The sequence below is a fragment of the Adiantum capillus-veneris genome, chromosome 22 (assembly GCF_014529385.1).
Source record: "Adiantum capillus-veneris isolate H3 chromosome 22, ASM1452938v2, whole genome shotgun sequence".
NCBI lineage: Eukaryota > Viridiplantae > Streptophyta > Polypodiopsida > Polypodiales > Pteridaceae > Adiantum > Adiantum capillus-veneris.
Genome location: NC_140952.1, coordinates 139,160,583 through 139,182,908, shown reverse-complemented (window position 1 = coordinate 139,182,908; position 22,326 = coordinate 139,160,583). Strand labels below are relative to the sequence as shown.

At 42.3% G+C, this 22,326-nt stretch overlaps 1 protein-coding gene across 1 annotated transcript; it reads left to right on the top strand.

The window, feature by feature from the left end:
• Positions 1 to 14,978: 14,978 nt before the first annotated feature.
• LOC147430314 (uncharacterized) lies at positions 14,979 to 16,703 on the top strand. The gene has a single exon (XM_086495644.1). The coding sequence runs from the start codon at positions 15,006 to 15,008 to the stop codon at positions 15,663 to 15,665; it is 660 nt and encodes a 219-aa protein (XP_086351770.1). The 5' UTR covers positions 14,979 to 15,005; the 3' UTR covers positions 15,666 to 16,703.
• The last annotated feature ends 5,623 nt before the right edge of the window (positions 16,704 to 22,326 follow it).

The window sequence follows — 22,326 nt, the reverse complement described above, 5'->3', positions numbered from 1 at the left end:
ATTAGGAGGAGGAGCAGCCTCCTTGCTTGTTGCTACAATGTAGGTGGGATAATGTGATAGGAGAAGGTGATTAACCCTTGTTTGGTGTGGCAATGGGAGGAGAAGGTGGATTACCCTTGATTGGTGTGGCAATGGAAGGTGGTAGGGGAGGAGAGAGGAGCTTCCTTGCTGCAGCAATGGAAATGGTGTAGAGAGAGAGTGTTGGAGTAGAGGGTGAGAGTGATGATTGCAACCAAGGAGGGGTTGGAAAAGGTGTTCTAGAGAGAGAAAATCACTTTTTGCCTAAGGACTACTTTTGGGAGGGCTCTGGATAGTAAAAAAAGATTTTTTTTAAAAAAATAAATTCTAGGGTTTTTGGGTGCACGTTTTGACTTTTTGAGGTCAAAAAATATTTTTTTGACCATAAAATAGATTAAGGGGGGTTTTAAGAAGATAAGATATGAGTTTTGAAAATTTTGGAAAATTTCAAAATTTTGGGATTTTTTCATAACCGGATAAAAAAGGAGGGAAGTTGGAGGTTCCATATGGCCCACCCCCTCCCCTCCCCTCCCCCCCACCCCACCTTCTCACTAGGTAAGAGCCCATTAAGAAGTGTAAGACTACTTTGTCCCCCTACAATTTTAAGGGCATAGAGTGTGTCCACCACCCTCTTCTCATTGGCTCGCCTTTAATAAACCTTAATCCCAAAGGACCCCTAGAGGGTTCATATTTTTCCTAATGCCTAATGTCTATGTAGAAGGCACAAATTACTTTGCCTAGATCTCCGATGTCCGAGCTACAAGTTAGTAGCTCATTTGATTCGCCTCGTCGAGAGCTTTTCAAAATATTTGATCTCAACTTTTTTGATGGTAGGAGCTGAAAATTACAATTCCATTTGTGCATTCCCATGTAACAAAAATGGGTGTGAAAAAGAAGACACGGCAACCCCAAAAGAAAGACATAGGTGCCAACAAGGCTTTTTTTCTTATAGCAAAACTCACAATTGTGAGTGAATTATATTGAACAGACCAAAAAATTACAAGGTCTTCTCATGCTCTTGTTGAGCCATGACATCATCCAGGGACCATAATTACATCGTCTCTATTAGGGCAGCCACCCCTACCAACCCACCCCCTCATCCTTGATACACAAGGTCCATTATCTTGTCCTTCTGAGATCTTTTATTTACCGATGGCCAAGATTTTCCCCCGTCCTAGGCATTCCATCTGCTGACAACAAGGCACAAGTAGTTTTGGACCAATCCTGCAAGTGTTGCTTGCACCCGAGCATCCATATTAGCACTTTGCTTTCTTGTATAATTTCTGCAAAGCTTGCTACCTCAAAACCTCCTTTAAACACACAGTGGTTCCTTGTTTGCCATACATTATGTAAGAAGAAGTATGTGACGATTTGAGTGTTGATGAGGAGGGCAGGACTACCTGAATTCTTACCTCCAAGGAATAAGTCAGTCTTGAAAGAACTAACTTCCATGTTCTTTGGACCCACTTGCATATTTTCCTTGCGAGGCCTTTGATAGTTGGGTAGTCCATGAATAGGTGGGTCAGATCTTCACTAGCCAACCTGCACCCCAAGCATCAATCTGACCCAATCCCTCTCTCACGAATCTTCACCCCCGTCAGTAGAGCACCCCAAATTACCTTCCATAAAAAAACCTTCATATGTTGCGGAACCTTTGACTTCCATATGATCTCCATTACTTGCTCCCACCTTTCCTCCGGACGTTGCTTTTTCCATAGCTTGTTAAAGGGGCTAGACCAATTCTTCTTATGCATCATTGTCTGATAAATGCTTTTAGGATGGGGTTTCCATAAGAGACTGCTTCCAGGCCATTTCCAGGCATTCCGAATAAATGCTTTTAGGATGGGGTTTCCATAAGAGACTGCTTCCAGGCCATTTCCAGGCATTCCAGTCAAACTCCGAATCACAGATTGGCATCACTAAATTATCAAGATCTTTCATCACTGTGTGGACAAGAAAGACCTCCAAGATATTAAGTTGGTACAGGATAACTGAAAGGTCAATGGTTTTCCAACTCTTGTTGTCACTGTCTCAAAAGTGCCCAAGTCGCTTCAGACCCTTATTATTCAGCTTCCTAGCTGTCTCAATCCAATAGGGAGTTTGTGGTGGATCTACAACTTGGAAAGCCAGGGGGACCAATGCAAAATGGAATTCTTGAAGTATCTAGCTTCTTTCCCCCACTTTAAGACTCTTGCGCTCTATTGCATTTTCTTACCAATTCTCCTGAGCTGCCCCCCAATCTTAAGGTCGACCACACCGGGGCTAATAGTTTGTCATGAACCTCCATCCCTCTCCACTTTCCACCTTTTGAGCCAAGTTTAGCTGCTTCTATCATATCTCTTATCATGACAGCCCAAACTTGATCCTGTTTAGCCAAGGAACCAACAAATTTGGTGCAACAAGCTTCTGCATGGGCCACAGGGCCCGGCGAGGTCACCTATAAAAATGTAACCTATCACATAAGTTCAACAGAAGGGTATTTAAAGTTCTTGAAACTTACAGAAATATATATACAGAAGGGCATTATTTTTTCATATTTGAAAATAACTTACAGAATTTAAAAGAAAAGGGTAGATTATATTCCTGACAAAATTCACAGATAAGGGTTTTTACAGATATGTCTTGAACGCACATGATATGGTAGTTTCACACATAGCCCCCGAGCCACAGGGTTGAGAATTTCGAGGCTCCCTTTATTCATCGGCCGAGAAACTAATTCCCAATGGGCCCATTGCCATGACCTGGAGGATTTTGTGTTGTTTTTCCATAAAAACCTTTTTACTGGTTTAAGGAACTCTTTCCAGTGACACTTAGCCATCTTGAGAAGTGGGCTAGTGAAGGCAATATAAGGAATCATAAAGGCATTCATCACTTTTATCCGACTTGGGAATGGGAGAAGAGCATACTCCCACCTACTCATTTTTGTTTTGATTTTTTCAAGCACCCACTCAAATCTTTGCTTGTGAGTTATGTCCACCCCTAAGGGGGCTCTCAAATGTATGAAGATATTTCCTTTTGTGACAATCTCCCCCGAGTAGATAGAAGGGTCAAATGAGTCATTTTCTGATAGGGTGATAAGCCTTGACTTCTCTATATTACACTGGGATCCCGAAGCTACTGAGAATATTTGTACAATCTCCAAAGCTTTTCTGATGACCTGGGGGCACACCTTCAAGAAGAGGAGAGAATCATCTGCAAAAGGTTTTGTTAGGAGTTGGCTATTTTTTTGGTAAAGTAAGGCCTTGCAACTCCCCTTGTTCTGCACTAGCTTCGAGTGTTATGATTAAAGGATATGATCCTATGGCAAAAAGCAGGGGGGCCAGACGGCATCCGTGCTTAATAGACCTTTTGACCTCAAAAGAGCCCACAATTCTATTGTTGAATAGGATCGCTGACTGGCTTCCAACCGCCATTACACGTACCAAGTGACATAAGCGAGGCCCAAAGCCCAGAGCTTCCATGATGGCTTCTATATATGTCCATGTTATTCTATCATAAGTGTCGTCCAGGTCCAACTGTGACAGAATGCACTCCTACTTTGTGACAGTTGCGTATTAGATGCCCACCATTACTTCCAAGATGTTATCGTAAATGGACCTTCCTTTGATGAACCCATGTTGATGGGGAGAGATGATCTTGGTTAGTAAGGGGGCTAGCCTAAGGGCTACTACTTTAGCTATAATTTTGTAGCCCACCAACTTCATTGTTATAGGGTGCCAATGTTTCAGTTGAGAACAACAAATTTGTTTTGGGATGGGTTTGATAAGCCCTCTCTTTACACTTACCTCCAACGACCCTTCGACCATGGATGTATTGGCCAACCTTGTGATTGGGGCCTTGAGATCATCCCAAAATTCTCTATAGAATTCCACCGTCATCCCATCCCAACTAGGGGACTTTTCCTTGCCAAGGGCTTGCAATGCTAGTGAACATTTGTCTTCGGAGAATGCCCATTCCAAGCTATTAGCTTCTGAGTGGGGAATTTCCTTCTTGACACTCTGAAGTAAGGCCCTCTGGCTACTTCCACTTCTTGGGACTAGATCTCTGGCCGCCCAATGATTTGACTAAGATAGGTCAACATCAGACCAGCCATCTGATCCTGGTTATGAGCTGTTGTCCCTTTCTCATCATAGAGCGAGCGGACGTGGCCTCGGCTCTTCTTGATTTTTAAAGCCCTAAAAAACTGAGCTTGATTAGAGGCTTCAGGTTGTAGAAAAGTCTCCCTGGAGAGAAGCCTTGCCTTTATGATATCTTCTAAGTGCTCATTAGCAAGGCTAGATTTGGCTTCGAGCCATCGTTTGTGCTCCTCCTCAGTAGCATGCCCATTGGCTTTTATGGAGGTAAGCAATTGTACCTCCGCTGTAAGATGCAGAAGGTGTACCTCTCTAGCTTTCTTGATTCAGGGGCCCGAGGTTTTGATTGCTTTCGGGATGCTACGAGCAAAGATGTCCCACACACTGTGTTTGTTGAGGTCGACATCTTTTTTGAGCTTACCCAGTGCTTTCTTGGTTAGATTCCTGAAAAGAGGGTCTTTGAATAGGTGTGCCCCTGTTACTAATAGTTTTTTCTCACCTCTTGGTGTCTGCTCCTCACCTTTATTCTTCAAAAAATTTATGTGCAGAGGAATGTGATCCAAAAGTCTTTTTGTTGGTACTACCTTCATCTCCATCAACGACGGTATTCAGTTAGCTTGGTGTGAGCAATAGCATCTGTCTAGCCTAGAGGCAGTGCAGGCATACTGGAGGCTTGTGTAGGTGAAACCAGGCGTGCTGTTTTGTGGGTTGACTTCCCATAAGTCGATCATCGCCCACTTTTTGCACAAACTTTGCCATTTAGACCTTTCTTAGCCAGCCAGCATACTGGAGGATCCTATTCTATCCCTACACTTTTCTACCATATTGAAGTCGCCAACCAACAGCCACTCACCTTCAATAGGAGTATCTCTAAGATGCACCATAGTTTAGCTCTATCTTTTTCATTGCAAGGGCCGTACACATTCACAATGGTGAAGGGATGCCCTTCCCATCTGTTTCTAATCCCCAGGATTCTGCTCGATGGGTGGTTAAGAACCAACTTCGGCTCCAATTCTCTGTCGGCAATGCTGAGGACACCACTGAAATTGTTACTTCCTTCTCCCTACAATACCAGTTTCTTTCCTAGCACCTGCTTTCTCTTGCTATGGGAATCTAAGTGGTGTTCCTAGATGGCCTAGCAGTTGACTGTCTTCTCTTTTTTTATTTCCTCCTAGAATAGGGTACTCTTCTTACGGGTTTTCAACCCTTTACGTTCCAAGATTGGATAGTGAGAGACTCCATCATTAATGAGGGGTTCATTGGGATAGAGGAACGAATTCTTCAACATCCCCCCCCCCCCCCCCCCCCCCCCCCCCCCCTCTCCTTGGTCTCAAGAGAATCCGGGGGTTCCAAGTCAGGGGATTTCTTTTCTTGCAATGATGTAAATGGAGTGGGATAGTGAAACCCCCTCCTTTCAAAGGGGTGGAGGATGGATTAGATCTTTTCACCTCAAGTGTTCTCATGACTCGAAGCACTTTGGAATCTCTTGCCATTGCCTTCACTCTTTTGGCTCTTTTCAGACCAGGGACTTGGACAGCTGTCACCGTTGTCATTGTCATAAATTTGGGGGTAGCAGTGGGAGTAATGTTCCTATTATTATTGCCTGTACCTTCGAAAGTTTGTTGTATGGGAATCGATTCCTCCACAATCTTTTCTTGCATCTTAATATCCATTTCGTCACATACCATACCTCTTTTATCCTTCCCTGCATTTATCCCTTTGTTTTACTGCCTCCTTGCTTCTCCAGTCCTTCCATCGAGGATTCCATTTTACTGGGGGCCTGTGCTGTCGGAGCTGCAGTATCATTAGACTTCAAGGGGCAATCCTTGGAAAAGTGTCCAAAGTTGCTGCATTTAAAACATGCCTCAAAGTATGTTCCAAAGTTTAGCGGAATAGTAACAAGCCCAGCTCTGACATTGATAACCATGCTCCTAGGTGGCGTTTTAGACACATCCCAGCCTATACAAACCCTATTTGAGGTTCTGCCAAACCCTCTCTTGCTAGGTATAAATAAGGGAGTGCCCAGTTAGCTAGCAAGCATCCTGAGATTTTCCCACAGCCAGCTAGGCAGTCCCACAAACTCAACCCAGGCCGAATGAAACCCTTGTAGAGATTCAGTTGACTCGAACACTGGCTCCCAAGGCACCACACAAATCATAATCCTATTAAATACTAGGGGTCCTTTGTCAAGGATCTTTTCCACATAGGAGGCCTCTTGAATCTCATTGAACAAAAACCTTTAGCTAGGTAAAAAGCACTTTCAACTGCTTCTCCATGACCAAGAATTTTTGATGGCCCTAAAGCCATTAAATCATCTCAAACTTGTTTGGTATTCTTCCACTGAACCCAAATACAAACATTAGCTTAGCTTGCCTGGCGAACTGTTTTTTTATAAGTGTTGGTGGAATCACTACAGTAATAGCCTCCGCAACCTCCACCTACTGTGGCAAAGACTTTTTTAAAGCAAAAAAGGCTCGGCCTGCGAACAAGGCTTAAAGTCACCCATTGCCCAATGAAAAGGTTTCATTTCGAATTAAGTGAACATTGAGAATACTTTTGAATTGCACAAAGTGGATCCAACTTTGTTTTATTATTGGGGTGTCATTGTCCTCTCTTTGGGGAGTGGTTTTTTATTGGCCCCCTTGGATAGAGAGAGAGAGAGAGAGAGAGAGAGAGAGAGAGAGAGGGTAGAGACTAGAGAGATAGAGTAGAGAGAGCAATGGAAGATTTATCTACTATTACTCTCCCTATCTTCCCTCTACTCTCTACCCTCTCTCTATATTTTCTCTCTCTATCTTCTATCTCAATTTAAACCCTAAATATAAACCTTGATCCTAACCCTAGATTTAGACCCTAAGTCTTATAGCTAAACCTAAATATAAAAACTAAATCATAAACCTAAACTCTAAACCTAACCTTAAATCTAAGCCCTAATCCTAACACCCTACATTTAAATCTAATCCTAAAGCTATAACTCTTTGTTTTCCTTTCCCTCTATTTCTCTTTTTATCTATCTCTTTCTCTCTATCTCCCTCTTCCTCCCTTTCGCTATTCCCTCCCTCTCCCTCTCCTCCCGGGGGAGTCACTACATGTAAAATTTCCATATCACGTGCGTTCAAGACATGTTTGTAAAACCCCTCATCTGTGAATTCTTTTAGGAATATAATGTACCCTTTTCTTTTAAAATCTGTAAATTTTTTTCAAATTTAAAAAAATAGTATCCTTTTGTATATATATTTTTGTAAGTTTCACAAACTTTAAATACCCTTCTGTTGAACTCATGTGATAGGTTACATTTTTCTTAAGTGACCTCCCCGAGCCTCTCCTCCCCTCTCTCCCTCTCCCTATTTCTCTCTATTCGCTCCCTCTCCCTCCCTGATCTCTCTCTCTCTCTCTCTCTCTCTCTCTCTCTCTCTCAAAGTTCTTTTTTAAGGTCTTTTGTTTAATGAAAACTTTTTTTGTCATTCTTTTTTAAAAACTACACATCTTTTCAATAGGACATAATTTACTCTAATATAACACTAACTTAACACTAAACATACAAAAGAACAAACCTTTCTCTATCTACTTCAATACTAACTTAACATTAAGCATTAAATCTACACTAATCTCTCTTCCTCCCTCTCTTTTCCTCTCTCTCCTATCTCTCTTTTCTTAATCACACACCAAACAAGCAAACACCTACAAGCTAATCACATGCTCTCTGCAAGCAATCAAGCAATGCAAGTGAGGGAAACCAAGAACCCAAGCAAACAAGTAAAGTGAGGGCAAGGAAGCAAACACCATCTATAAATATGCAAGAGGTATGAGATTTTTTCATCTATATATTCTAATGTATGTGTGTTTAAGACAATAGAGCGGGGTGGGTTGGTATAGAGTCTTACCTCTTGCTCTACATGCGCGGTTGTATCTTCTTGCCGTCCTCTTGTGTAGAGCTTTCGCGCGATCGATTCTTCTTGCGATCCCACGCATTCTTCTCATGGTCCATCCTTCACTCTCCAACGATGATGATGTAGCGCTCCACCAAAGTGTGGGTGTGGGTGTGTGTGTGTGTGTGTGTGTGTGTAAGAGAGAGAGAGAGAGAGAGAGAGAGAGAGAGAGAGGGAGGTAGAGCTTGAGAGGGAGAGGGGGAGGCAACAGGTGCGATGAGGGCAATGCTTCAAGAGCAAGGTATGCCCAAAAAACCCGGCATACCTTGCTTTGTTTCTTTTTTATGATTGCGAGTTATTACCACGGCTATTATCGCGAATATTACCGCCAATACTATCGCATTCACAAAAATCCAATGTTCTGAAAAGTATTCGATGTTGCAACCTTTTTGCAATCTCCAATCTAATTTTCCAATGCCTTTAGTACCTTTTTTTGCCTCGCTTTCTTTTCTTACTCATTACATTTTTTAAAATTATATTTCCAATAGTATTTTAATTTTTTTGAGTTTTTCTCTCCTTTTCTACTCATTGTACTTTACTTAAAAATATTTTTAGTCATTTCTCTCAATGTTCCCATTGAAAATCTAGCTGACACCTAATCTACTAATTATACATTTTTTTATATCTCATGTGAATATTGTACTTTATTCACTATATTTTAGTCATTTCTCTCAAACTTCATTTTGAAAATCTAGCTGACACCTAATCTACTAAGCAATTGTTTATCTTTAAGAGAACATGTGATTTTTTGATATATTTCTTGAACTAATATGTCTCTCTTTCACGCATGAGCAAGACGATTGGGATAATCATGGCCCTCCGAAAGGCCCCGAACGTGATCAGTGGCTCAAGGAAAAACTCTCTTGTCTTTGCACCAAGTGCAAAAGGGAAAACCCTCGCTTGAGGTGCATTGTTTTGGAGCATGTGGAGAACGAAGGACTTTGGCGACCTCAAAAAAGCGCTCGAGTAGATGAGAGCGTAGCCCCCCCCTCACTTAAAGATGCCCCCCATTGGTCTGTGTTATGTGGTGCTCTGGCACACAAAACGGAAACGCAATGACAAGAGTGATCGGGTGAAGGCATGGCACGTGATGACCCTCCTACTAGCTCTACTTTGATAGCTCCTCCACACGCATCTTAGGGACACTTTGAGCTTGAGGATGAGCACATATTAGACATGGTTGATGATTTATTGGCTCATGAAGGCAACATGTGCAAGGAATATTGTTGACCATGCACTCAATGGGTAGCAGCAACGGAGGACAGGTTGTTTTGTCAAGTGCTCGAACAACTCTTTACGAGGGTGCATAGTACTCTGTGGTTCGGGCATCGTTGGAAGTCCTCAACTTGAAAGAAAAATTTCGGTTGGAGCAATGCAAGTGTAGATGCACTCCTTGGGTAAGTTCTATATAATTATGGATTTTTATACGTTGCACTTCCTTCATGGGGTGGGCTTGCATTTGTATCAATAATCTTTTTGTTATAGTTTGATGGGAAAACTACGTGCTAAAGATCACCACATGCCTTTGAATCGCCGACGAGCTAGATCGTATGTCACTGCACTTGGCATGGCATATGAGCGCATCCACGTGTGCATCAATGATTGCATATTATACAAAAATGAGCACACACACATGCTACCTCATGTCTCGTGTGCCGGGAAGCACGCTACAAGACCGCGGTGAGCGGGATGCACCTACCCCGCAAGGTATTGAGACTAATCCCTTGCATTCAACACATGTTTAAAAGTAGGTCTATGGTGGAGCTTCTCACATGGCACGCCAACCACCACTCAAATGATGGAATGATGTGTGTCTCTGTCGATTCAACTGCATGGAGGCACATAGAGCCTCAATGGCTAGAGTTTTGGCTAGAGCCTCAACACTTAAGACTTGGACTGGCAAGCGACGATGTCAATCCCTTTGGTACCAAGTCCACTTCATACAACACCTGACTTGTGGTGATCATCAACTACAATATTCCACCATGAGAGACAACCAAGAAGGGCAATGAACTTCTTTCCTTGCTTGTGCTAGGGAAGTACAAGGTGGAAAATATCGATGTCTTCCTCAAGCCCCTCATCGAGGAGTTGCAGGAGTTATGGAGAGGCATCCCCATTGTAATGTCTCACTTCCAAAGGAGAGAAGAGAAGTCACTATGAGGGGAATCCTTGTGTGGACTATGCATGACTATCCTGGGCTTGGAGAGATTTTTGGTATGTTATCTTTGAAGTTCTAAGCTTCTCTCTAATGATGTGATATGTGTGTAGGGTTATCCACATCGGGCCACAATGTCTGCCCTACTCGCGGGCCATCATTGGTGAAGGAGAGACCAGATGCCTTGCTCAAGGTAATCTATCCAAACAACTAGCATTTCTTGCCCCAAGGTCATAGCAAATACAAGGTTCCGACAAATGGGAAGATGCTACTAAAGTGCATGATGGCAGATTGGGCAACTATTTGGGAAGAACCCTACAACAGTGATCTGGTCCCGACTACTCCACCAAAAGGTGTGTCAATGTAATCCATATTTTTAAAGCTTCCATATTGGAAGGACTTAAAAATACAACACCTCTTGAATCCCATGCACATATTCAAGAATGTAGCTCACACCCTGTGGGACCACATTATTGGCAGAAAAGACTCATTGGGGATTGAAATGTCTTCCCATCTCTGCCACTCCACGTCGAGCCCCCAATGGGAAGATTGTGCTTCCTAAAGTGCCAAGGATTCTTACCAAAGAAGAGCTAGATCAAGTAAAGGATTCCATTGCATCTATTTTCACACCAACGGGATACAGGAGGTCACTAAAAGGAGCCTTCACAAAAGCAAATAAAGGTGGAAGCATTCAATTGTATGGGTTGAAGTCCCTTGATTGGCACACGTTGCTACAGGTAATTCTCTATGTTTGTCTCTCCCTCTCCCTCATTTTGTCTAGATATTGATTTGTGTGTATGACTTTCTCTCGCTTTCTTGTTTACTATTTTGATATTGTAGTTCATTTTGCCAATGAGTATGTGCATTTGGTAAGGCAAGAAAGTGAGGAGAGCTGTTTTTTACAGAGAGTTAGGAAGGTACACCACAACTCCACTCAACTAGACTTTTCTATGTACGCAATACCCTCAACAAGCACTTAGTGTACTCTTGTGTGTTCTCTTGTAGATTTATAAGCTCCATAGAAATTGAAATAGATGTCATCCCTGTTGCTCAAACACTTGCCATGGAAACCATGTGTGTCATTAAGAATGCATCTTCTCGATCCATTCTTCTTAGCCAAATCCACCTCTTGGTTCACGTGGTTGAGGAGATTGCTAGATGTGGAGTAGTGCATGCACAATGGATGTTCTTTTTAGAGAGGTTTCTAAAGACTCTCAAAGATTTTGCGCGGCTACGGTCCCAGCCAAAGGCATGCATGGCCAAAGGGTGGATTGTGCAAGAGTCATTTGTTTACATTTCAAAGTATTTGGCGGCAAGTTGTAGATCCCTCAATGCCTCACATGTGGTTAGATAAGGAGGATGCAAGGATGACTTCACACTTGCCAAGTGAAAAGGAAAAATTAATTAACCATGGATATGGATCTATCCCGAGTGGTCAATAACTTTTGTATCCTCAATGCAAAGGTTATGATCAAGTGGGTGGACTTGTGGACAATGGAAAAGGCAAGGCGTTTGCAGGAGAGGGAAGAATGGAAGCAAGCATATGGAGGTAGGAGGACTCGTAGGAGGGCACCCCCGATACCTAGACACCTTGCGTGTTTCCCAAATCTCATTAGTGCCGAGTAGATTCATGAGAGAATGACCGAAGCAAAGCACACGGGGAAGATATCACCGACAAAGAATGGGAGTATGCACGAGCTTGTGTACCAAAGGTAGAGTACTCGACATATACTTAAACCATATCAATTGTACAATTTTTTCTATTTTATCTTTGTAATTGATAAAAGATATTTTTTGATTTTGTAGTGCCTTTCCTTTAACTCTATGTGGTCAAAGGGTCTACACTTTTGTACACGCCACATTGACAAGGGTCAAACCACCATGGACTATGGCATCATGGGCAACTTTGACATAGATGCTGATGAAGCGAGGTATTGTGGAACTATTCAAAGGATACTAAGGGTCGATTTTAGAACCTTTCATACCTTCAATATATTTGAGTGCAAGTGGTTTTCATTTGTGTGTAGATGGCATGAGAATGGCCTCTACATGTTGGACTCTAGTGTGCATCACACAAGGAGGTATAAAAATTTAGTTTTGCCACGCAATTGTGAGCAGGTGAGTGATTACCTTCTTTACAGGGTTATTTTCTTGTAACATTAATTATACTCACTTTGAACTTCTCTTCTATAGGTCATCTCAGTATCCCATCAATTCACCAACCAAAACTTCGGTTCGTAGTTCTCGTAACACCTCGGGGGAGAACCAGTTTTGCCACTAATGAAGTGGAGATCATCTTCGACCCTCTCCCACAAGTCTACTACTTTGGATGGGGGAGGAGACACAGAAGAGGGAGATTCAAGTCCAACGGCCGCCAGTCTTAGCGAGGATGATTGCCATGATGATGATGATGATGATGAGATGGAGGATGACGAACTCGAAGATGATGAAGCTAACACATCCACCAACGGCAATTCTATCTCTCTCTTTATTGATTTAGGAGCCATGGGCTTAGAATTGGATGATGTTTCTTGTAAAGATCTTTGGGAAGATGATTCATAAACATTTTGTATACTTTAAATTATAAAAAAAATTTGTTGTGTCATCCATTTATCTCTATGTCTCTCTCTCCCCATAACCATTGTTTCTTTTTTTATTTTTCTAAAATTTTAAATAATGCTCTTTAATTTTTATCACAATAGAGGGAAACACCAAAATTTGAATCTTTAAGCGCTAATTGGTAATAAGCGCAGAAATATTTAAAAAGACAATAATTGTAGTAATATACGCGGTAATATAAGCGGCAATATTCACGATAATATTTGAAATACAAAAAATGCTCCCCGTCCCCTCTCTCTTCTTTGGCCAGTCCAATTTGGACTCTCTCTCTACAAGACACGGTAAAAGGTCACAGTAAACATTTTGAGATTTTCATAGTGCAAGCTTCTTTTGTTTCGTTCGGGGTTGTCCACATCAGGCCACAATGCATCTCCTACTTGTGGGCCATCATTCATGTGACGGAGCGGCCAGATGCCTTGCACAAGCTAATCTATCCATATAACGATCGTTTCATGCCTCAATATCTTCTTTTTGTCAATTTTCTATGAAAAATATCATGTTCTTTATTTATTTATTTTAAACTAAAAAGAAGTACCCAATTTGAGTATTTTAGCACCAATGCGGGGGTGATAATATTTGCAATAATCATAACGGTAATTTACGTGATAATAACAACTATAGAAAGCGTAACAATACACGTGATAGTCTTTAATTTATAAAAAAACTCCTTCCCGCCCTCCTCTCGCCTCTTTGGCCACCCCATCTTGACTCTCTCTACAAAATGTGGTACATGACCATTGTAAACTTTTTGAAAGTTTTATAGTTAACATAGGTATATAATTACTATAACAATAGTTATAAATAACACACAACTAGATATTATTATATTTCCTCTCTGTCTCTATCTCTCTTTCTCTCTCTCTTTGTGTCTCTGCAAAGGCGCCACAGCCGGGCTTGAGAAAAGATACGTTTGCTTTATCCACAGCCTATTCCGCTCAAGAAATTATCTCTTAAATTACTTAGATGAGAAGGAAGTAAATCCAGCTCAGATTTTAAAAATATATGAAGGATTTTAAAAATATAGTTATAAAGAAATTTTAACAATATATATATAAAGAATATAAATCAAATTTGAAATAACTTATAGCTTTGTAAATTAGTTTTCCATAGTCTGTGGTGCCATCCTACCTTGTGGAGAGTGTAGCACCCTTTTGTGCATACCATTAATGAAAACAAAAGGAACATTTTTTTTTTTTTAAGGAAGTTCGTCTCTCTTTTATAGTGTCCAATGATGCATCATAGCAAAATTTTAAAATTTGTAGAAAACCATGTATGTTTTACCTCAATTGTCCAAGAGGCAGTTCGCACAAGGCGGAGTTTACCCCGCCTCAGAGCGTCAGCCTACCTCCGCTCAACATTTTAACTCTGTCAAAATGGGCAAAGTTCTCTTTACCCTTGCCCAAGTTAAGCATTCACACAACGAGCAAACAGTAAAGAACAAGATTGCTAATGCAAGCGATTAGGTCTCCCTAATCTCAAAAAAAAGAATTTCTTTCAAAACATATTAAGTGCATAAGTGAAGGGTGAGTTTAGGAAATGAAAAGATAGATGAAGGCGGAAAGTCAAAAGACAAATGAAGATGGAAAGTCAAAAGAGAATTGAAGATGGAAAGTCAAAAGACCTTTTGTGTCCATATAATTAGGTGTTTCTATGCTCTTTCATTTTTCTTTTAGCATTTTTTGTTGAGTTCTCTTTAGCATTTTCCCTCTCTCTCTCTCTCTCTCTCTCTCTCTCTCTCCATGCACAATGTTGTATTCATCTTTCTTATGTAATATTGTTGCATATCTATGTGCTTCGTCATTGCCTTACGTGCTATAGATTAATGCATTGTTTTTCTTGTTTTTTGAGTGGAATCTTTGAATTAGGAATACCTTTTCATATTCCTAATTTAAGGTGTGATCAGCCTCATTAATCGTGATTCTCTGCGAGTGTTTTAGAGAATGGACGAAGGTGAGCCATGTCACTTGGCATTACCGTGTTAATTCAAGGTGTGAGGTGCGGAAAAATTCTTCCTTCAAATTTTACTTTCAGCATCCGAGATTCCACTCGGGACGAAAAGTGGAAAAGCAAAAACAAATAACGTGCGAAAGCAGAAAGCAGAAGTTTGAAGAAAAAACGCGTTCTCGAGTAAAGCTCTTATATTGAGAGATTGAGAGAGAGAGAGAGAGAGAGAGAGAAAAGGAACACACAGAAAGATTGTCGGAGCTCGGAATGGCGACATTCAGGTCCAATCCTAGCGTCGAAGTGGTCCGCGCGGAGATGCTAGACTTGAAGGCCAGATTGCAGGTGTTGCAGGCTCTAGGCGCAGACCAGTACAAGGAGGAGGAGGTGGAGGACGATACAGCAGAGGCCATGATGATGGAGCGGGTGTTGGAAGAGATGATGATGGTGGTGGTGAGGCGAACCCAAGATGAGCATGTTCTGAGTCTTCTGCAGGAAACCCAGGTGGGCAAGCTAGTGAATGGCATCCGCAAGCATCCTGCCTCCCGCGTTGCCGCCCTTGCGCAGCAGATCACGGATGCTTGGAAGGAAGCCATCATCCGTGCTCAGAAGCAGAAGCCAAAACCTACGAATCATAAGACAGCGCAATCGGAGATCAACGCTCAAGATAACGAGCAGAGGGCACCGCAAAAGAAGATGATGAGTTTGAAGGCGCCACCAAGTAACGGCCCCAAGCAGCAGAGTCACATGAGAAGCTGCACATCGAGTACGGCGTCATACGTAGAGAGGATGGAGGCGTCAAAGCGCAGGCTGCAGAGAGCGTATGAGCAGGAGCAAGCGGCCAAGAGACAGCATACCATCCGCCTGCTGCACCCTTCTCAGCTGCCGGCAGCCCCTCTTCCACGTCGTCCTGCTCCTCATCATCTCTAGCAGCGAAACTTCAATATCAATACATCCATTAAAGCAGGCGCTACTGGACGCTCACCCGTCCTGACGACGTGGCACAAGACGAAGTATAATATTCGAATATAGCCTTGAACTTAACGCCATCTAATTTAACGAGAGTGTAGAAGCACATGCTGCAGATCACGTGCGAACTCATGATTAGTCTGTGAAGGTCGAACTCATTAGTCTGTGAATTAAAGCGCAGCACATGTGCATGCATATTTTTTTCCCAATGACCATTAATTTAAATTGGGTTAATGGAGATCTGCAGCTGCTCGTTCGCCCGTTTTGAAACTGCTAATGAGAGTTGCAGTACTGACGCGCATGGTTTTATCATTCATACGGTACGTAATTACACTGCTTTTGATAAATCTGTACAGGGGCTACGACAGAGCGATCAGAGACGAAGAAGAAGAAGCAGCACAAAGCAAGAGTCTTAAGATCAATCTATCGGACACATGAGATCAAGAAAAGATTGAAAGTTGCAGGACTCAAAGATCGATATTCCAGGACGTGACTAATTAACCATTAATTTTATCAAACCCTTACCCTAAGGTTAAATTAAGCCTTTCAAACTACCACATGAATGATGCTGAGCGGGAGGGCTCGCTCATATTCGCTCCTCTACATGCAAGCAACTAGCGTTTCATGATAGTCTCGCCCTTGGGAGCCTGAGGCTGAGCGGCCTTTGGTGTTGCTTTGCACTGCCATACAACCCTAGTGCTGATCCGGCACTAGATTGCCTGCTTGATAATTCCTGTGAACTTGAGTGATAGCACAAGAAAATTTAGATTTTCTCATGTAGGAAAACGGAGTCTTTCTCAGTGTTTTTCATACAATGCATAACATCATGAGCTTGTGCTCGAGAGGCACCGCATATCTAGCTAGGTACCATTGGGGGCAGGGGACCACCACCGGCCCCCCCATTGGGCCGGCGGTCCCCTACCCCCAATCCTACCTAGTTAGGTATGCGGCACCTCCCTCAGAGGAGCTCATGATGATGACAATGTGGGAATTAATATTGTGAGAATTTGTCCAAAACTTCTTGTGTAAGGAGAAGATAGAGTGAGAAAGAAGAGGAAGAGAGAGTAGACTGAGAGATGGAGATAGAGAAGGGAGAGAAGTGTATGAGAGAAGGGAAGGGGGAACTGACACCAAGTAGAGTGGGAAACTTGAATTTGAACTACACACTCAACTTCACTATAACAATACAATGGGAATGTCTTTTATAGGTATGGACAAGGCATATAGCTGTTGTAGGGATAAGGTTTGATTGGTGAGGTTTGAATTCTAATTGCCTAGGTGTAAAGTGCAATGCACTTTCCACACCCCCCCTCAAACCAAAACCATAGTAGAAAGTATAGAGAATTTGCTAGCAGATCCCCCTCAAATGCGAATTGAAAAATACAAAATAAAACCATGGTGAAATACAATCAACGTTGTTAAAGATGAAGCCAGCTTGAGGAGAACAAAGGGCATGCTTCTTAGCAATGACTGACTTTGTGAGAAATTAGTCTCCAACATTCTCATTGGTAGAGATATATTTGAGGTGGATGAAGTTATCTTCAATTAGCTCCTTGATGAAGTGATACGTCAGCTTGATGTGCTTTGTGCGCTCGGTAAGCTGGGGACTCTTCGCCATTCCAATAGCTCATTGATTGTCACAATGTAGAATGATTGGAGGAATGGCACATGGAATGGGTAACTCTTCTAGGAGTTGATGAAGCCATAATGCTTCACGAGCAGCAGGGTGCTGCAATATACTTTGCCTCGGTGGATGATAGAGCAAGAGAGGCCCGGCGCTTGGTTTGCCAAGATATAGCACCACCTGCAAGAAGAAAAACATGCCCAGAAATGCTATGCATAAAACCTTGGAGTTGCAGTGGTGATGAGTGCTTATGACGATAGTAGGTGAGAGAATGATGGCGAGTGTGATGTAAGTAGCTCAATGATCTCTTGGCAACTAGACCATGGCATTTGTGAGGTGCTTTCATATGGCGGGATAGTACATGACAAGTGAAGCTAATGTCAAGCCTTGTACATGAAATGAGATACCTTTGTTGGCCAAGGAAAAGCTTGACATAGTGTAAGTGTCATCAGCAGGAGGTGGCTGAGACGTAAAGAGTTTATGCTTGACAAGGAGCACTACAAGAGGTTATGTGCATTTGTGACAGTTGTAGCGTCGAAAATACAATGGGTTTTTTTACCCCCCGATGTCGCTAAAAGCGTCGCAACAAGAATGTCGTTATATGCGTCTCTAAATAGCGACGTGCATAGCGATGCATCAGTTCTTAATTTAGCGACGCTGTGAAACCTTACATAAAGACGCCTATAGCGACGTCCGAGAATTTAAAAATTTGGGTTCATTGCCCTGCCCACCCATCAACCATATTGAACATTGTTTCAAAAATAAAGATGCAAAACTGACAAGAGTATTTTGACGAAAGTAACACAATGACAAAATTATACACATCATAGACAAAATCACTTGATTGTTAAACTTTGACCAAAATGTAATAGTTACAACACAATTGTCATTATTGAAAAAATACATCGTTGACCAATAGTTACAAAAATGATGTACACACTTCATCTCATTATACATGCTATGACAAAAGAAAACTAGTACTATCTGGCTACGGCTAGATTGACATCATCTAATCAGACGTCTCGTCACGTCCAAGCGGCATATATGTCAGATTTTGCAAAAAAAAAAAGACTTTCTGTAAGTATAAATATATAATTACAAAACAATCTATTTTTTAGCTTATCATTAAAATACAACAAATGTAAGAGAGTAAAGTGAAATACTAACCATGCCAGAGCGAGAACTGAGAATGTCCATAAGCGCATTTAAGCTCTTTCTGTCCGCATACTCGTGCTCGTACGGTGTGCGATCACGTCCTGGCATCGACCACTGTTCAAAACATACAAAGAATACGTTATGTTAGAATCTAAAAGTACGACTATCCATAACTACCAAACCTAAAGGGCAATGCAAAAACACTTATAAAATCGGCTCAAATGATGTCCACCTGCTGCTCCCTAAGTGGTGCAAACTCTCTGCCTCTACTCGCGCTTTGGCTGCCTCCTTATGTTGCTTTCACTTGTCAGGATTCTCGTATGCTGCTCGCTTTGCATTCTTCCAATCTTCTTTGGCCAGTCAATCTCGCATGTTTCACCCATGCTTTATTGCTTTTTACACTTCAAAACGCTTGTGCTTGCAGTACGCATCCGCACCCTCATCAGGTCTTCATTGAAGCGCTCATCTTGACTTGACACGGAAAACTCGTCATGCAGCATGCTGATGACTCTGTCTTTTAATTCATTTGGCACTTCACTTCAGGTGTTTAGTATGTAGGGTCGAAACACCTGAGAGCAAAGGCCGCGCATGCACGAGATCACCTTCTTGCCATCGTCATCCATGATGATGCCACCGTTGATGTCGAGACTGAATACGTCAAGCCCTCTCGCCTGTGATGCGTGAACCTGGGTGTCTCAGCAGGGGTCTCAAGTGACGTCTCTCGATGAGGGTACGGACGACAGGTATCTCCACTGGAGTCTAGGTCCCGAAGCGAGGAGTGTCGACTGGGGTGACTCCCGGAGGAGTAGCGAGTGGTGGTGTGTAGACAAGAACGGCTGATAGTCGCGCAAAACCTGGAGTAGATGGTGATGTCGTGGTGGCTGGTGTGGGGGCGGACAAAGAAGGGGAAGGTAAGGAGCCTCATCAACTACGAGGCGGTGTCAAAGCATCAATGGCGGCATCTCCACAGCAACCGCCATCGCCACCACTAGAGCGTTGGTGCCTAAAAGAGTGTGTAGATCATCTAGTCGACACCGAACTCTCGGACTGTGCTGATCGCTCCAAAATAGAGGGAGACGCTAAAGGAGTGGAACGATGCGGTGGTGCTCCAGAGCGATGAAGCTCCTCGTATCACCTGCTCTGCTCGGGTGATAAGGAAGAAAGAAATTGATCATCATCCATACTTGCATTAAATACAAGAATATTAAATCTTAATGATTAATGGAGAAGAAAATCTGAATAAGTTATAATTTGATTAATCACAATTTAAATTTCTCAAGTATAGCATATAGACAAGAATAGACAACACTCTATGTGAATACAATATATATTATAAAAAGGAGCAAAATTTCTCAAATACAATGTTTATGGCTTTAAGAGGTCTCTCTCTCATCCTCGCATAACTCCCTATGTCCATATAGAGCTCTTCATTTAGGCAGATTTCCTCCATTTCATTTTGTAGGTCCTCCACATGCATCCCATAGAGAGTAGCAGCGTCAGACTCGCCTAGCACCACCTCAGTGGCTTCCAAATCAGCATCCTCTCCAATCTCCTCTATTGATGCCGATGTGATTAGCACATGGTATCCCTCCTACGTTCATGCACTTTGAGGGGCTACCTCTATGACATACCACCAGTTTGGTGCAGACTTTGTAGGATGAAATACCACCTGCAAGAGCCACATAACTTGTATGAGTGCTTCTAGACCACCAGTCCTCTAAAATTGGATGTTAAATATTTACATACTCACTTGTTCACAATGCTCGGGTAGTACAAAAGTATCTCGAAGGTCGGTCCATTTTTTGGTTGAATCCACGTCAAGGAAACCTGAATCTCCTTTATGCACAATAGCATTGCGACCCTCCATGTTTATCTTGAACCATTGCACGTCAAACAAATCCACAAAAAATCCTCTATAATCAATCCTCAAAATCTCTTGTAGTGTGCTGAAGTAAGTGAGTTCCGCCACCACCACAGGATCTGCATCAAAGGACCGTTGTCAGCTAGATTGTTTGAATTTTGTCATGATTCCACAATCTTGTGTAAAACGCTTTTTGTTGATCCGTTCCATCCTAAAATGCCGACCTTTACACCATGCTGCCGTGTATGACTAGTTATACTACAACCAACAAAGATTATGAGTGACAGTCAAAACATCTACAAAGCCACGAGTTGTACATTGCAAACTTACCTTGGTCACGCAATCCCGAGAATACTTCACTCCTCCTCAGTCACTTGTTCGCCGCACTGTTGTGCACTTTTTAATTGGGTTGTGCAACCATCTTAAGCTCATGAATGCTGGTAGGCTCTCAAGACCCGTCGGATAATGTATTGGTGGTCGTCTTCCCCTTCTCCACTGGATTTTTGCCCTTTGTCGCTCTTGCTTCGTATCCTCTTATTGTGAAATCCACTTTTGCATCACTGGATTGTGAAGCATTCAAAATTGATTGCTTTTAGCCTCTAGACTTTCGTCATTTTTTTCTCAACACCGAGATTGCACATGAAAATCCCAGATATGCGCTCATCATCTATGGTTCTTCATAGTGTGTCTCGAGCTTTATTAAATCCATCTAGCCACTTTCCAATGTAAACTAGGGACTCTGATACCAGCCAACCTTTTGCCATGCTACCCTCTAGACATGCCTTCTGACGCACATATCCCTTGAGCGTTTTCATGAATTGTTCTAAAAAGAACGTCCATCTCGAATGCATTGTGCCAGCTATTTTCACCTCATCAGTTATGTGAACAAGAAGATGCACTTGAATGGTTAGTATGGTAGTAGGAAAGTGTTTTTCAAGTATGCATACAACCTCCGCAGCGTTTAGTTTGGCGGATGGTATGGAACTTATCTACATGGATCTCCTTTTGTGAGATCCATTGCACCAACTTCGCAAGTTTGTAGATTGTGGTACGGACGACAGGAGACAAACATCCCTCAATGGCCACCCATAAAATAAACTACAAAACATGTCTAGCAATGATATTAAAGTCCACACACAGATATGTTACACAATTCTCACTATGATATATTCCACTTTAAACATACCTGGCACATTTTATGCCATTCGTGTGACTTCAAATTACCAGCAAGCTTCCATTCTTTAGTGAAACATGTTCAGAGCGAGTGCATTACGCCAATGGGCATCCGCACGGATCAAATGATCTCTTTTACTTTGTGTTCTTCGCCTCCTGTCAAAATCCATGGCGCTTTAGGGAGTTTGATCGATCCATCGAGTACTATCTGTGGCTAATATTTCTCCATACGGTCCACATTTCTAAGGTCAATTCTAGCCCCCAAAGTATCTTTCTTGCCGATGAGATGGTCCCACAGCAGATTACCCACATTCTTGAATATGTGCATGGATCGAGCAAGTAATTAATCATGAGTCTTGGGCCAATATGGTAGCTTGTACCATAGAGAGAGTCTCTTCATCCCTAGGAGCAAACAGTCATCACACATCTCCTTTTGCTCTAACCATGCTCGAGCAGACATCCTCGGTGGCTCTCTTCCCAAAAAACCATCTCGTGACTCGTGATTCTGTAGAAGATGCGCTTGATGACCTTAGTAGATTTGCTTCTTGCGTGAGGGCGCCCAATGTGCATTACGTCTAGTTCTACATGCGACACATGCTTTGTATCCGCTTGTTTGAAGCCCTGCATGTATACACATGACAATAGATAAGCTTGAGAAAAACCAAGGTTTATAGTGTTTGAGTTTGAGTATATATCACCTGAGCATTCTTTTCGGATAGTCGTGCATGGTCCACATTAGAATTCCTCTGATCGAAGTATTACGTCGGCCTGTGTGTCAGCTCATATCCACCACTTCCATGCCATCCACA

What these genes read in the sequence shown, in the direction of transcription:
- LOC147430314 (XM_086495644.1), top strand. Translation starts at nt 15,006, where the DNA reads ATGGCGACATTCAGGTCCAATCCTAGCGTCGAAGTGGTCCGCGCGGAG.